The 16,756-nt window shown below is 47.7% G+C and overlaps 1 protein-coding gene across 1 annotated transcript; it reads right to left on the bottom strand.

Annotated features, from left to right (window-relative positions):
• Positions 1-4,894: 4,894 nt before the first annotated feature.
• Positions 4,895-11,911, bottom strand: LOC119450366 (sodium/hydrogen exchanger 10). The gene is made up of 2 exons (XM_037713799.2): positions 8,801-11,911; positions 4,895-5,610 (listed from the first exon to the last, which is right to left on the bottom strand). The coding sequence occupies exons 1-2, from the start codon at positions 11,909-11,911 to the stop codon at positions 5,257-5,259; spliced, it is 3,465 nt and encodes a 1,154-aa protein (XP_037569727.1). The 3' UTR covers positions 4,895-5,256.
• Positions 11,912-16,756: the final 4,845 nt, after the last annotated feature.

Raw genomic sequence — 16,756 nt, 5'->3', positions numbered from 1 at the left:
AGATAACTCAGACTGGCTGCTATAGGAACAGAGCATTTTAAAACACTCTGGAGAAAGGAGAGGACAGAACAAAAGTCGTCTGGTATTCTTGCTCCACATGCCATCGCGAACGACTCTTGAAAGCACAATTTGCGAAGTGGTCGTAATTATGAAGCAAAGCTTTTCAACGCGTTTTCTTTTTCGTATTTTTCTTATAAACGTCTTTTCTTCCCGTAAAAAAACGAAGGAACCTACAAGAAGCCAGCTGTAAGCTCTACTATCAAATATAAATGCCGCCTTTCCCGTCCTTCCCACCACCAGGGCGTCGTCCAACGCAACACAAAGCTGCGTTCAAGCGGCATTCTCGCAGTCGTCATACAATTTCATCATCGTCGTTCTTCGAAAGCGATTAGGTTTCCTTTCTCTCCCCGTTGTCTCAAGAATAAAGCTTTTCCTGTGCCGCGAAGTCGCTTCCGCATTCGAGCCTCTAGCGTGTCGCTTCTAACAAAGAAAACGAAACTATAGAATTCGTAGCTCGGCGAACGACGCAAGAAATGTAACAAAACGTCGGGACGAGAGCGAGGAACAAAACGATTGCACCACTTTTCATTCCGGGCATGCGGCCTAGGATGGTGCGGGAGGAAATTGCACCAGAAAGAAATGCGTGGGAAGCCTTAAAAGCGCACTTGATATATATTTTTTTTTTTTCTTATAGGCCATAGTCGGACGGCGATGCACGGCAGGAAAATTACCGTAAATAATAGCGCTGCTTATAATGGCGTCTACTGTTCCCTTACACAAAGGGGCTGTTAAGCGCAGTCGCTCTGTCGAAAAAACTTTTCTCCAAAGCGGCCTCTTTCACTTGACAACAGCTCATTGCCGACGGCTGGGCATACGGCGCGATCGAGTCCTTCATTCGCCACCCGGAGCCGTGTTTCAAAGAGGGGCTATAATGTAAGTCTTTAAAGCGATAACCAAATTGCGTGAGTAAATGAGTATACGTTTATCACGCATATTGGTTTATTGAGCCGTGCAAGATTTTCGTGCAGGGAGCATTGTCCTTGTGCGAAAATATTGCATAACACGGTAGACGCGAACCATGCTCGGTAAACAAGGAAGGGACGCAATGCCTTCCTTCCCTGTGATGCACGTATGTCGCAACTGGACGCGCCCCCGAGCACAAACAAGGCTGATGTATATGCCGTCATGTAACAACTACAACTTCGTTGGTTAAGGCAGAAGGTCCTCTTCAAATTGATCGTGTGCTACCGGAGCTTTTTTTTTTTTTTTATCCATACGCAATATGCGGTTCGCTCACTGCACAGCGGCATAAGCGTACTCACCGCAAGAGTTAGACGGTCGCACCCACCACTGCGTATCAGTCAGTGGCTATGGCGTTCTGGCGGTGGCATTCTGATGGTTCTAAATTATTATACGCGAATGAAGGCAGAAGACTAAGTGCACCTAATAACTGGATTCCTGAATTCGGTGACGCAATGTGCATATTAACTTAATGTGACAGTTAGTCGCTTGTTACCTACTTAACATTTAGCCAGTGAGCAGCGGAATCTGAAGTTCTAAACACAATATGGCGACTCAATGACGCTGTCGTGAGCGCGCTGGAGGAGGCACCGAATGAAAGGGACCGCAAGCGACAAAGTAGGCTAGAAGTGATAACTCGCGATTTTTCGGCAATGCTGGGACTGCGTCATGCTGCAGTTGACGTCAGTCATATGGTGGAGACAAGAAGAAATCGCTTAGACGCGTCAGAAGACCACACGCATGAAACAAAGGCACATATAACGGACGAAAGAATACAGATAGCACAGAGCGCATGCAGGAAGGTGTACGAGGAGGCTGCAGCGTATCTGCGAGCTGATGCCCGCACGAATGACACGAACGCCAGCGTATAGGGCAGGCCAATGAAACGGGCAAGACAGCGAACTGAGAGAAGAAGGCGTCTCCGCAAATTTCAATCGCAGCAAGCTTCGCTTGGCAGGGAGGCAAGTGTACGAGTGGAAGGACACCGAGCTAGGCAGCGCCAATGCCGGTACGTATACGGCTGCAACAATCTCACAGGCACCCCAGGGCATTCCCGAGGGGAATGCCTCGGAGGAGAGAAGCTCGCAGCTTTCGTGACTACAACAACGCAAGTGGAGACCGGCCAGCAACATTTCCGGCAACACGCCACTCTCTCGAAGTTCGTACGCCGCGCAACAATGCAATGCACCAACGCACCAAGATACCCCCCTCCCTGGTGATGTATAGAAACCACAGCCCCAAGCAGTTACTCCGGCAAACGTGTCCGGCTCCGAAAACAAGAGCTGCTCCTTGTGAGTTGTCCTATATGTGAAACACTGTTCTCTCTCAGGCCCTTCGCGATATCCTACCACACCAGTATTTGCTGACCAGCACAGCAAGCCTTTAAATGGGGGTTTGGAATAGGGGGGTTAGGTTACGAATGAGAGTAGCACCACTGTAAATGAGCGACTGTAAACGGCGGAGGGCGAGGAGGGCGAAGCTCTTCTACGGTAACTTTAACTGTGAATATGGCGACAGAATGCATAAACTTAGAGTAGTGTAACAAAACAACGCTTAAATCCAAGCGGACGTACTAGCCCAGGTTCTTGAAATACGCACGCAAACATTGATCCTGAAAGTTAAAGAGTAAGGAACCCCTCAAGACACATCCCTAAATGCAGTTCCAAGTATATAGGTGAGGGGAGAAGTTACACTTATACATTGCTACTATTAAATAAAAACGAATGAAGACTCAACTTGAAAGTGTAGGAAACTGAATGTATGCTGAGACCGTTTCTAATACGATCAGGCTAATACTGTTGAAAAGTATGGCATGATTTCATCCTCGTTACAGTTACCTGTGTCTATTTAGTTTTTGTCTGCTGCCACTTGCAGAATATTATTTATTTCGCCCGTTTACAGCGTGAGAAAAGTGCCTCGACAAGCATCTATGGCATACTTTCTACCTCCTCAGACAAGAAGCCTGACTTGCTAGTTTTTAGGCATGAGCGGCTCTTAACAAGTGACGCTGGCCAAGCTTTGTATTAGACATATTAACGAAGATGGCCGGCTAAAGCAAGCATTTCTTACGGACGAAAGGCTCAGCAAACTCGGCCTTTGTAAAGAGGAACTTAAATCTCCTCAGGGAAAGGGCTCAATCAACGAGAAACTTTTTAAGAAAAAGTGTTCGCCAAACACTGTTTTTGAACTGCGAGCCAACTTATCTGCCATCACCGTTGTGTGGTAACCGTTGTGCAGTTGTGCCAATCACTCGGTGGTGAGCCTTCAGAACACAACACGTATGATAAATAAAAGAGGGGCCAGGAATGGGGTGCTCGTATGCACAGGTAAAACAAGCAGTAACGAGTGATAAACTTGAAAAGTAAAAATAGGAACCATGCAGCTCATTATTATTATTTAAATGAGAATAAAAGGAAGCCATTTAGTCACCCTATAATTATGACGCTTATTCCTTTTGACATTATAGTAGCATTAATAAAAAATACCTTAAGATAAGAAGGAACAACGTCATATGTTCGAAATATCTAGCACCGAAATTACCAAAAAGAGTAAATAAAGAGTAAATAAATAAAACGGACCTATAACACAGAGACTTAAGGTGGGAACAAGTTGCCCCACACACTACACCGAGTCCGGAAATGTAAGCGTATACAGAATTCAAAACACGTACACGAGGCCGCGAAGCGGTCCGAGATGAGCATGATCACAGATGAAGGAGATACGCATATGAAATAATGCGCGCACAGTTCGCTTCTAGTTACTTGTATTGTCCTCTTCCTTCTTTTCATCAGATGCCTTTTTCTGGTCTGAGTTCACTGCCTCGCGGCTTAATGTCCGCAGTGACGTGGTGAGTATTTCCTTTTCACGCAGAATCAGCCTGCGTCACCTTCTTGTCAATATCTGTAAAAGTCACTGCTTGCACATTAGAATTATTCTGGCCACGGTACATTCGAATGACGTCGACATGTCCTGAAAAGGTTCATGAGACGCCAATAGTTTCAGCGTTCGCCCACTTAGATTAAAATATGAAATGTGTACTAAACAACAACTTAATTACAAACCGTGGCATTGGACGCTGTTATCGAAAACATTGCTGGAGCTTGCGAAGACCCACAGACGGTGGCCCCTAATTTGGATATATACTTTCTCCCTGTATACGACTCGCCGACGACTTCAGCGAATGCCGGGAAGTGTAGCACCTGCTGCTGCTCAGCAAAACGCCGGTGGTGTAACTATACGCAACCGAAACGCAGAAACTATACGAATAAAACCACCAGTGGAGCTAGCGAGAGCGGCCTTATAAATTAGGCCGCTCTCGCTAGCTACGCTAAGGAAGTCTTGATGCCGAATAAAAGTTCAGATTGAATGTCTATTCAGACAGTCAGCGTTCATACGCCTCTGCCCGTCTTCTTGAAAGAAACAAACTCTTGGAGTCATCATACACTAGAAGAACAAACTCTTCCAGGTTCCCCACCGCTTTCTTCAGTTTAATAAGCGACCTCGCGCAGGCCATGTTCAAACAGCACTCAACATAGACGGTGTTCCGCACACATCTTGATCACGAAGGGGTGACCGCATACAGTCGAAGTGCTTCGACTGCTTCCAGGCTCAACTCCAGGTGCCCTTTTGTTACAAGGTGCTTGAAAGTATTATGACGAGAGAGTCATAGCTGACAAGCATTATCGCTTGCCGGTTGTTAGCCTTCTTGAGTACTTTCATTTTCTTGAAATTCCGAAGCCCACACAGCGTAGCACAAACCAAATCGATTTGTGGCGAGGGTTAGCGAAGAGGCGGCGACGTCTCGTATTCGGCCGTATATACTGCTACCATAAACACGTCGAACCTGTCAGCGCGTTAACGCAGCGTGGCCAGTTCAGAAACACCCGCGTATTTATCGCTGAGGCCGACTGATTCGGAACAGCTGCAAGTTGGCAATTACGCTGTCGGCACGAGAGTTCACTAGTCACTTTTGTGCAGGCAAAGTGAGTGAACAGCAAGACCTTTCCGGCACTAGTGCAACGATTATACGGGCGCGATTATATAAAATAATAATGTGGCGCTGTTGCGGTTACGGAAATGGGCGAAGAATCGAAATGACCCGTTTGTCCGAGTTCGTACACGTTCGATGCGCGCTTTCTAAAGTCGTCTAAGCTTGTGAAGTGATTGATAGATGAAGAGTGACGTGGCGTTGACGGTATCAAGGAGGAAGTGAGTCCGGGGGCAATGAACTTGATCTTAGCCGGGGCGAGAGACTGCCATGGAAAAAGCTCGCGGCTTCTTGTAGTCGTAGTGAGTGAGCGGCTGGTGGAACCAGTCCAGGTCACTCGGCAGATGGTAGCGCATGATCGTGGTGATGAGCATGATGGGCCGCGCGCGTACCGAGGGGCTTCCCGGCAGGTTCATCTCTCGCACGTTGCTCGGGATGTACGTGGGGCCGGTGTAGAGATCCTGCGTCTTCGAGCACTGGACCACTCCCTGGATCAAGATCACGTCCAACACCGCCTCGTCGAGCGCGAAGTCGATGGCGTAGTACAGGTTGGGCATGATCCCGTTCTCCAGGAACCGCTTCAGCTTGTCGTGTGTCCATTCCTGCACATTTATCGCCGGTGGAGTTCCGAAAACACCTCTTAGCAGAAGCATTTTCTCGGGAAAGAAAGACTAAGGACGTAACTAAACTTGCGGACAACTTTCTGTGGCAATGAAGGGAAAGCTACAGAGCGGAGCGTCTGCACGGGTGCTGCTATACGTCATAAGTAGTCCAGCGAAGTATGACAGTGTTTTCAATTTCTTTGAACAGGGACTTAATCAGAGTACGCTCTTAAAAAGGTATGTACCCTTTGGGGCTTATCTTGTCACACAATGATAATCGTAATCTACCTTGCTTGCGTTTCCTATCTTGAAAACCGCGCGCTCGCTACTTTCCTGTCGAGAATGCTATGTGACTCTGATTACGCACATGCCATGTGTGACCTTAAAGTACCGGGCGCGCAGCTTTAAGAAAAGGAAAGACGCGCAAGATAGATGAATATTTTTGTGGGGACAAGATAAGCTCCAAAGAGTGCAAACCTTAAGGGTGTAGCTTCCACGTGCAACGGTTATGCAATTGACAAATCGCGATAGAGAAAAGCAGAAAAATAAGCCATATTTAACCCTCAGCGGTGTATTTAACCTTATTCTGCCTTATTAAATAAGGTTTTCGTTTTCTCTTCCCCCCCTTAGACTAACGAATATGCCTCTTCTTTCCGGGATCGCTCTTACTTGTCCGCACCTTACCTCCGCGTAGCTTTCCGTTCAATGGCACAGGAAGTTGTCTGCGAGAATAGAAATGGTACCCACGTACTTCTTGTTACATAAACGCATACGTATTCAAGTTCCAAGGCAATTCCAAGGCGCATTCGCCTAGGTCGCGATATCGATGGGCTATCTAGTGCATCTCCGCTACTCGTACCTTCAGTAACTGAATCAAGACAATTTGCTAATGAACGAGCGGTGCGGGATTTGGCTGGCCGCTTGTAGTCGTTTTATCCGCTGTGCAGCGAAGCCTGCCGCTCCTGTGGGGGATAGATCAAACAATGACACAAGGTGTAGACTTTATGCTTGGCGATTGCTGGGGCTGTCTGGCCGTATAGTGTCGTTGATAAAGGAAATCTTTTAAGGTGCCTGTAGAGCTAAAACCGCGAGTTGCAACAGCTAGCCCATCATCAAATGCATACTAAAGCAAATTGTGTAGAGCCAGTGGCCCTTCGGTGGTCGACCGTTTCTACGCTCTAACGGTGTTGAATGTGGTGTGCCAGACAACGAGTCGATCAACGAAAAATGGCGAGAATGCTTGCGTGACCACAAGGAACGCAACAGTGCAACCATCCCATCCCATGACCGTACAATGCTGTCCACTCCAAGCTTGAGTCAATTCAAGTAAACAATACTACATGTCGCTACAAAATATGTGCTACAGGAGCTTATTTACAGGCGCCAATATTTGTAACATACAAGCTGAGGCCAGCTCTGTCGTGTGCTGCCATGACTACCGTAATATCCCGATTTATTATCACTCCCGTTCTATCGAGGACGTATTTTGGCAGAAGGAGGGTTACAAGAAGGCTTAGAATATGTATCGGGCAAAGACGATGACTGGGAATAATGTGGTAGTTCTAGAAGTGCAACTATGTGTCTTATTCAGACCAGTATATGGCGTGCAAGACATGCTGCTGGTCAGTGGTGCGTATGCACGGAGCTGGACAAAGTGTTGGTCAATGTTTCTGAGGTTCGATCTGAGACTCGACATATACCGAAGGCTAGTTTGCATTCAAAGTGGCAGCCTTCTCCTTCCTTCTGTGTCAAATAAGGAAAAGTATGCGTTCAAGCTGCAGGCAGGGAATAAACAAGCTCTAGCAGGGATAGTCCGGCTTCATTATACATGAGCTGGCTTCGTCACTAAGCAAATCTTAGTTGCTGCCTTATATAACCTTTGTTAAGCCCTCGTAACGCACTTATACGACCAGTTGAAAATAGTTTGGTTGATTGCTAACTGTGTGTTCCATGTGTTCCACTGAACTAAACAAAAAACGCACTGCAGTGCTCTTGGATCTTTAAAATCTCTGATAATACGGGCTGAAATTGCTGACCGAACGAACATCACACGTTCGTCGCCTCTTGCGATCGCCAAACCACACAAACTGCAGCTTCACAAAGTTATGAAAACGAATCCTTGGATGCTCGTGGTTGCACCGAACATACTTCAAATACATGTTCCTGTACACACCGTTCAGAAACTTGACGCAACACTGTCACAATAGGGATTTCGTGTTAGCTTTGCGTAAGAAACAGCGAGTGCTATCGAGTGCTATAAGCCAAACGCACACAACGCTTAGAGCTGAGCTTATACAGGTTGTTTCATCGAACACTTTCAAAATTTATTAAAGGTTGCCTGTGGCAGATAGCCCGATTTTAGTTAATGTGATGGTCTACTCGAAGAGGCGGACATTACTTGCACAAAAAATTTAAATGCATAAACAAGATTATAACAAAAATTCACTAACTAGGTTTTTAACTAATTACCTGATGGCCCATATTGCAATATTCAAATTTCAGCCGTGGAGTTCGCAAGGCGGATCCACTTGGAATTAATTCTCAGGATGACACCAGTTTCGAGATATTAATTCCCGAACTTTGCGGAGAAATGCATTGGCGTTCCAGTTAATTTTGTGCTTCAATGCATAAACGACGTTTTGTTAAGAAACTAGCTGGAACGCCAATGCATTTCTCCGCAAAGTTCGGGAATTAATACCTCGAAACTGGTGTCATCCCGAGAATTCTTTCCAAGTGGATCCGCCTTGCGAACTCCACGGCTACAATTTGTAAATTGCAATATGGGCCATTAGGTTATTAGTTAAAAACTGAATTAGTGAATTCTTGTTAATTATTCGATTATACAGTTCAATTTCTTGTGCAAGTAATGTTCGCCTCTTCGAGTAGACCAGCTCATGAAGTAGAATTGTGCTATCTGCCACAGGCAACCTTTAAGAATTTTCGAAAGTGTTCGCTAAAACACCCTGTATAAATTTATCCACGTGAACGCATTGGAAACACCTGGTACATGCTTCTGTATGATTCACTACTTCAAGCAAAAAATAAGAACGCTGCCGTGGTGAAGCTGCACTGATTTAAAACCGCGCAGGTAATTGTCTTCACGTCACATTTTTCTGAGCAGTTTACAGAGTGATTGCGCAAGAAATTATCAGGGGCCCCAATTTTAGAGCGTATCTCGCCGCAATCTCACCTGGTACCGCTTCTGATTGACGAGGACAGCCAGGCCCACGCGGATGGCGACGCTGAACCACATACGATACACGAGGCACGGCGCCTCAGGGTACTGCTCCACCAGTGACGTCATCTCTTCCATGGGGATGCAGCACATTTCGACGTCCGTCTCGCAGACGCACTGGCACACAGAAGGCTTAGAAGTCAGGAAGCCCAGAAGTCCGAGCGTGTCCGGAGCTACCAGATAGTCCTGGAAGGCGCCCTCGCAGAAGTAGAAGTGCGTCGAATCCGAGTTGGCCAGGTGTACTGGGTTTGCCCAGGGTTCCTCGTTGCATCCGCTCACACGCACGATGCCCGAGCAGATGATGAAGACGCACTCATGCATGTTGTTCTTTTCCACAAGGGGCTCGCCTTCCTTCAGGTACTGGTAGAAGGACTGCAGCAGTCTGGGCACGACGTCATGCGTTAGCCAAGGGACGCTGAGCATCGTGTTAAACGCCGCGTTCCCCACGACGACGTTGGTTGGCATCCCGTCGGCACGCTGGATCATCCAGGACAGGTTCCCGAAAAGCAGGCCGAACTGTTTGTCATCCAGCAGACCACCCTCATGCAGTTCTTTCAGGCCATCGAGCGCTTTGTTGAGGATCCTGCGCGCCGCCTGGCGTGTCTTGGTGGCGACCTCGATGTTTGGGTACCGCTGCTGGATGTCGACGACGTTTTTCAGCGTCTGCAGCTTGTTGTAGCCACTGTTCTCGCGTATGGCGACGGCCAGGTGCGGCTGAGTGACAAAGCGGAACACTTTTGCCATGGCTTCATCCTCCGCCGTGATGTACGCCCAGCTCAAGTCGTACGCGTAGAACAGCTTGCGGTTCAGGATACCGTCTAGTACGTCCCATATCCACACGAACAGCACCACGCGCTTCTGCAGGGTCTTGACGATACGGCACGAGACCAGCGTAATGAAGCTGACCTGCAAGACAATGGGGTACACTTTTCCCGGCTTTTCACTCTGCACGGAAGCCATGCTGATGAGTACGAACTCGGCGACCACGAGGAAATACATTATGACGTCCAATTGTTTCCAGACGTCTCTCCCTACGCGAAGCATGCCGACATTGTACACGAGCAGCACCATCTCGAGAGAGTAGAGCAGGACATAGACGCCCTGCACAGAGGTGACAATGGAAAGAAGCAGCTCGTGGTGCGCTGGTTCGGTATTCTTTTTGCCCATGAACAGAGCCAGGCCGCTCAGTAGAAGCACGAAACCAAGGGCCACAAAGCCGACGAGTACGTGGTACCAACCTTCCTTCAGCATAGCGGAAAGCAAGGTCACGTTTTCTATGTCGTCCTCTTCTTCATCAGTACGCGAACGACTGGATCGGGTGTGACGCTTTTCGATGGCCTCGTTACCGGCAAAACGCTGCACGAGATCCTTCAGTCGGTAGATCCATTCAGGGACGGTGATGAAGGGTTTCATCATGGCGTAGTCGAGATAGCCTTCCTTCTCCAACGGATACTGCAGGGCCGCCAAAATTGTGGCTTTTGTCTTGTTATGGATCATACCATCTTCGTACTGCTTGTTGTAGCAGACCTTCTGCAACCTTAGAATGCAACCACTCGCCTTCTTCGCGGCAGCATTCCGGTATACGCGAGCAGGAACGTAAGAGTCCGTCTGTTCAGCGCGCTCTTCCTCTTCAGCACCAGCGTACGGGTTGTCGATATAGGTGTGCATTTGGACCCACTTCCAGTCGGCTCCCGAGAACTTCTTGTCACGACGCTGAAAATTTGTCGACGCACGAGACGTGTTGCGAAGCGCCATGATCACCATGTTCATGTTGGCCCTCTCTACTTCCGAGAGCGACAGCAGTCCCAGCATTGACATTAGCTTTGGCAGCGTGGTAGTGTTGAGCACTTGGACAAGGAACATAGTGCCCATGCGAATAAACTGTTCTTTGAGCGCGAACTCGAGGTTTACTGTGGGGAAGGCCCTGGTCAGGTCGAGGGCGATCATGAGGGCGCCCTTGAAGTTCGCCCACGCCACTATCAGGCATTGCTGCCAGTTCAGGTCGTACCCCACAGACGCTAGCAGCGGATACAGCACGAGAGTGGTCACAAAGCGCACTCCGATCTTCGCCACGTACGCGTTGATGGGACTCATGATCTCGTGCCAGCCAAGGTACTCACGCGTGTCGCGGCCGATTCGGTACGCCGAAAGGAAGATGATGACGACGTTGTAGCCGTACCTCACGAGCATCCAGAACTTCCTGAGCACCACTGGGTTGTGCACGGTAGCCGCCGAGTGGGCGCTGGCAGTGAGACCCATCGAGACGACCGTGGTGATACCGGCACCGTACAGGAACCTCTCGGCAAACGCCCATGTGGCCACCACGCTGGTGACGTTGACGATGAAAGAGACGGGCAAATCTTGAGACAGAGCGATCGTGGCCATAGCCAGTACGCGACCGAATATCTTGCCAAATATTGGCCCCACGAACAGTGTGCATACCACCGTATTGAGGAAGGAGTAGATGGTGAGTTTTCCAGGTAAAGTGCTGAACCGGTATGCCATCCACAGGCAAGTGACTCCGACCAACGGTTCACCCATGACGATCGTCTCCAGGATGTGGGAGCGAGCCGTTGAGAGCACGTCCAGGTCCGATACGAACATGGGCTCGGCGCAGCAGGTGAGCAGGCTGATGAGCACGGTCTCCGCCAGGTTCTGCTTTTCGGCATCACGGGTGCCTGACATGTACAGCATGAAGAGCATGGTGCTGAATACGAGACCCCCGAAGCCCATCAGCACGCACTGCCAGAAGCACTGCTTGAACAGATGGTGACGCAGGTTGAAGGCGGCCGTGAACATGAGCACGGGCATATAGAGAAACAGCAGTTCCCGTATCTGCGCGTCAGTGACCGGCAGCAGTTTCTCCTTGAGGTCGTACTTGCCCACCAAGCGACCGGCGACGAAGCCAATCGCCACGACGACGGCCACCACAGGGATGTTGACGATGCGCCGTAGAGCGCGAACGAAACCGGCCACGATAGCCACCACCAGCAGTATGACGACGCTCAACTGCCGGTCGCGGAGGCTGTAGTCTCCTCCGACATCTTCACCGATTAGGGAGTTCATCTCGGATGATTCGTTCGTTGTTCGGGAGCCGGACAGCGAACAGTCAGCCAGAACCCTCGCTCGAGCGAGCTCGCACCACTGACGATGATGATGATGGTGCCTCAATCAATGGCACAACACACTGTGGTTGATAGGCCACGAACCGGGTGGTATTATGATCGAAACTTGAAATAAATTGGTTTAGAAAAAGTAAGTAATAAAAAAGGAAAATAAATTAATAATTTAAGATGAGAAATAACTGATAATAAAATAAAGTAGTCAATACTAAGTTAGTTAGCCTTGCCTAGATAGGAATAATAATATGAACCTAATAAATAAAGTACAGTAAAGGATAGACGTAACTTTTCAATAATAATATTAATAATATTATAATTGTGATTTTGTGACTTTTTTGAATTTTCTAAATATATAATTTATTGAAGGATGGACCCTGATCATCGGAAAAAATTTACAGGAGAAAAAAATTGGGTTGGAGTGCATACGGCAGGCATGGCCAAATCGTGAATGGGAGCTTACCACTGTCATTGAAAAGAAAAGTGTACAATCATTGCATTCTACCGGTGCTAACATATGGGGCAGAAACTTGGAGGTTAACAAAGAAGCTCGAGAAGAAGTTAAGGACCGCACAAAGAGCGATGGAAGAGAAAATGTTAGGCCTAACGTTAAGAGACAGGAAGATAGCGGTGTGGATCAGAGAACAAACGGGGATATCCGATATTCTAGTTGACATTAAGCGAAAGAAATGGAGCTGGCAGGCCATGTAATGCGTAGGATGGATGACCGGTGGACCATTAGAGTCACAGAATGGACACCAAGAGAAGGGAAGCGCAGTCGAGGATGGCAGAAAACTAGGTGGAGTGTTGAAGTTAGGAAATTTGCAGGCGCTAGTTGGAATCATCTAGCACAAGACAGGGGTAAGTGGAGATCACAGGGAGAGGCCTTCGTCCAGCAGTGGACATGAATACGATGATGATGATGATGATGATGATGATGATGATGATGATGATGAAATAAATCAAACAGAATAATGGGAAAACTGACAGATCACGGAAGCACGCGGCCTTTTCTTTATCGCGCCGGCTCTTGGGCTAAGAGCACTGCCCACTGTTTTAGACTCAAAATTGACGGAGGTGATATTCACGTCTCGATCAGTACAGCCTTCATTCTGGTGTCACTTCTAAAATATATAATGTTTGGTTGGTTGATAATCCGAAACCCGGTGGCATAAGTTTCCAGCGTTGGCTGTCACTTCGAACTGTTAGCGCGAAGTGATGCAGCATAAACATAAACCAGATGCACAGTTCAGTAAGCTGGTGGTGTTGAGTTATCAGTGGTCTCTCGTGCGTCTGATAAGAGCACCAAAGTTCCACAATTTTTTACAGCGCATCTGTATATGGCTAGGCAAAACCAAAATCCGTTCGTCCGATGTGCGCAAAAACTATCATCATCAGCAATGGCTCGAGCGTCGTAATCTTCTTCCACAGCTGACTAGTTGGCGCCCATCGGTGCAACCGCGCGAACGCGCTCGTACCACTGCTCCCGCGTTCGTCGTCGTCGTCGTCGTCGTCTTCCACAGCTGGCTCTGTTGCCGCTCATAATTCCAGCGTTGAATTTCACTTCGCTTCTGTCGTCGTAATGGGGAGGCCGCGTTTATGGGGGTATGAGCCATTGCTTCAGGGGGAATGAGCCATTTATTTTCGTACCTAAGTTTGAAGAATCGCAAGCGGCAATGCTACAACGGCGGGCTGCGGGCTGCAGTGACGTCGGGCGGGCTGCAGTGACGTCGTTCTCTCCGTCGCAGCCGAACGTGTCTGTAACCTCATTAAGAAACACACAGACGTAACCATTAATTGATAAACACTTTAATGCACCGTCGGGATTAACCCAGTGTTAAACACCGGGGCCGGAAGTCACAGCTTCGGTGGTTAACCATCTGTACGGAGAGCTTGGGTGGTGATTTTTTTTTTTCTCTCTTGCTTATAGAAGTGCAATCTTCATTGGACGACTTCTCATGTAGGTAATTTCCACCTTTTCCAGAAATTTATCTGGTAAAGTGGAACAGGCAATTAAAAAAGTCTGTTCGAACTAACATTACATTTAACTTTATTAGCAGGTAATATAAATGCTAATACCGATGCCCGTATGAAGTGATGTAGATATTATATAGATATTCAAGGTGCTACCCAAAAGTTCCGGGAATTCAGTCGTGAAAAAAATGTGTTCACCATAACGCCTAACCAGCAATGTCTCCTTCAAAGTAGTACCCATTGAGCATGTATACACCGATCCCAGCGTTTCTGCCACGATTCCATGCATTTGTGGAACTCTACAGGCGACAGTGTGGTGAGGACCGCTTGCGACTAGATCTCTTCAACAGTGTGAAACTGACGTCCTTTCAGCCTCAACTTCAACTTTGGGAACAAGAAAAAGTCACAAGGGGCGAGGTCAGGTGAATAGGGTGGGTGCGGAAGTACTGTGATTTGTTTTTAAGTCAGGAACTGCCGAACAACGAGCGATGCGTAAGCGGGCGCGTTGTCGTGATGAAGGAGGCAGTTGTTCTTCCGCTTCTCCGGGAGTTTACGACGAATGCTCTCTCTTAAGCGCATCAAAACGGCACAATAGAGCTCACTATTCACGGTTTGTCCAGGAGGTACAAATTCCGTGCAGAAAACTAATTCCATGTAGATCCAAAAAAAAAAAAAGAGCAATGAGCATGGACTTGACATTGCCACAAACTTGACTTGCCTGCTTCGGCCGCGGGGAATTTGGCGACTTCCATTGTAACGACTGCTATTCAGATTCAGGACCACAGTCATAAACCAATGCCTCATCCCCGGGTATACACTGGAGAGGAATGTGAGATTGTCTCTGATTTGTTGCTTCAGTTCCGTACAGAAAGAAGCACTGTGCAGCTTCTGTTCGTCATTGAGCAGTCTTGGCACGAATTTTGCAAAAATGCGCCTCGTGTTGAAAACATCCGACAAAATTCGCCGAACTGTGCCGTACGATTGCCCTACAATGTGACAGACATCCTTTATAGTTAGACTGCGATTTCCAAGGATAGCCTTACGAACTTCGACTATCGTTTCCGGGGTTGTGCTCGTTGACGAGCTTCCAGAACGTTCATCGTCGTCAACATACATTCGACCCTCTATGAAGCGTTTACGCCATAAAAACGTACAACTTTGGCTCATGGCGTCTACCCCAAAAGCGTTTTCTAGCATACGATGAGTTTCTACCACAGTTTTGCCAAGCTTAAATCAAAACTTGCTGCAAATCCTTTGCTCCTTGAAGTCTGCCATATTGGTTTTGAAGAAATGCGCCAAATCATTGAAACATTGCGTTGCAAAACAACACTTCGCAAAACAATACTACTACTTAGATGCAAATCGTTCAGCACACTTATCCGCAAGGCATACGGCTAGCCACATCTAGCGGCGGAAATGTGTACCACATTCAGTTTGCCCACGCTTTTCAAATTCCCGGAACTTTTGGGTAGCACCTCGTAGATACACCTGGTTGCTGCAGCAGCTAGGTATAGCAGCGATCGAGCTGCGTTGCTGGATAACTGCCGAGGAGCTCGACTGCCAACAAGCGTATTTCTCGGCGAAGCCCCTCTATTCTCGAAACCCTGTTTTATATACATTTCGTGCTAAGGGAGCAGCGAATTGAGTGCGCCAGTGTCGGCGACTACAACCAAATTTCGTTGTTCAGAAACTGTCTTTTTTCTACTGGCTGCCAAGTGCGCCTAGCTTTTTTATCATCCTTACTTTCATGCTGCGAACGTGGCAACGGCCGTCAGCTCGCCCCTTGGCAATGAAAACGCCTTAACAAGCCTCGCGTCCTATTAAGCCATGGTCTGGCGCTCGCGTTCCCTTCTGGCCGAGATGGATGTCCGGCTACTTGGATGGAAAACAGTCATGTTTCCACGGCGCCTATAGGTGTTGCTAACCCACCGCATAATTTTCTTTCTTGATGAAATTCGTGTTTTCGACTGCTCGCTATACTGTTACGTACTTGGTCTGATTGCGCAGCGCAACCTCACGAACACCAGAAGCGCAAAAGCAGCACCTTAGACTTGAGAAAAAGAGAAACACAGTCAAATAAAGTAAGCCTTGTATGGTATTCAAGCGTGCAAAGTTGAGGTATACAAGCACTTGGAGCAAGTGAAACGAGAGTCATAAGTTTGATTGTCTCGACCGGCGATGGGGCACTAACGAACCAGTTCAGCTCTCCGCATTAACTGTCTTTTTTTTTTTTTTTTCATTACGCGGGCGCTTTCGCCGAAAAAAAAAAAGGGGGGGGGGGGGGACGTGTTCTTGTACTGAAGAGGACTACTCAAGAAAGAAGAAAGAACAACAAGACTATGGTGGATGCCCGTTCTCGAATATAGATTTCACGGTTGATAATCCTAGGAAGCGAACACAAGCACAAGCGATTGCCACCATAGAGTTTCATGCAATAATTGTATGAAACTCAATGATTGATACATTTGAGTGCTGGGGTAGTGCAGCGACGAAATCCATCGTGCAAACAGCAATCGGTGAACTCGGCGAGAAGGCGTACAGGTGTCATCAATACACGACAGCCATAAAAAGTAGTTCTTTGGGGAGATAGCAAGCTTTTCATCTTCCGTTGTTGTTGTTGTTGTTGTTGTTGTTGTTGTTGTTGTTGTTGTTGTTGTTGTTGTTGTTGTTGTTGTTGTTGTTGTTGTTGTTGTTGTTGTTGTTGTTGTTGTTGTTGTTGTTGTTGTTGTTGGCTCCTACCACGTACGTGGCTCCAACCCACTATGGAGGATTAGCCAAGAAATGGATATTCCTTTATAAATGATTAATCTTAAGTACC

The sequence above is a fragment of the Dermacentor silvarum genome, chromosome 4 (genome assembly GCF_013339745.2).
Source record: "Dermacentor silvarum isolate Dsil-2018 chromosome 4, BIME_Dsil_1.4, whole genome shotgun sequence".
Taxonomy (NCBI): domain Eukaryota; kingdom Metazoa; phylum Arthropoda; class Arachnida; order Ixodida; family Ixodidae; genus Dermacentor; species Dermacentor silvarum.
Note: the sequence above shows the minus strand (reverse complement) of the source record. Positions and strands in the feature narration are given on the sequence as shown.

Bases quoted from the DNA above. Each gene is read 5' to 3' on its own strand.
- LOC119450366 (XM_037713799.2), bottom strand. From the start codon at position 11,911: ATGAACTCCCTAATCGGTGAAGATGTCGGAGGAGACTACAGCCTCCGC. The intron at 5,611-8,800 runs GTGAGATTGCGG...ATAAATGTGCAG, and splicing joins TCAATCAGAAGCGGTACCAG to GAATGGACACACGACAAGCT.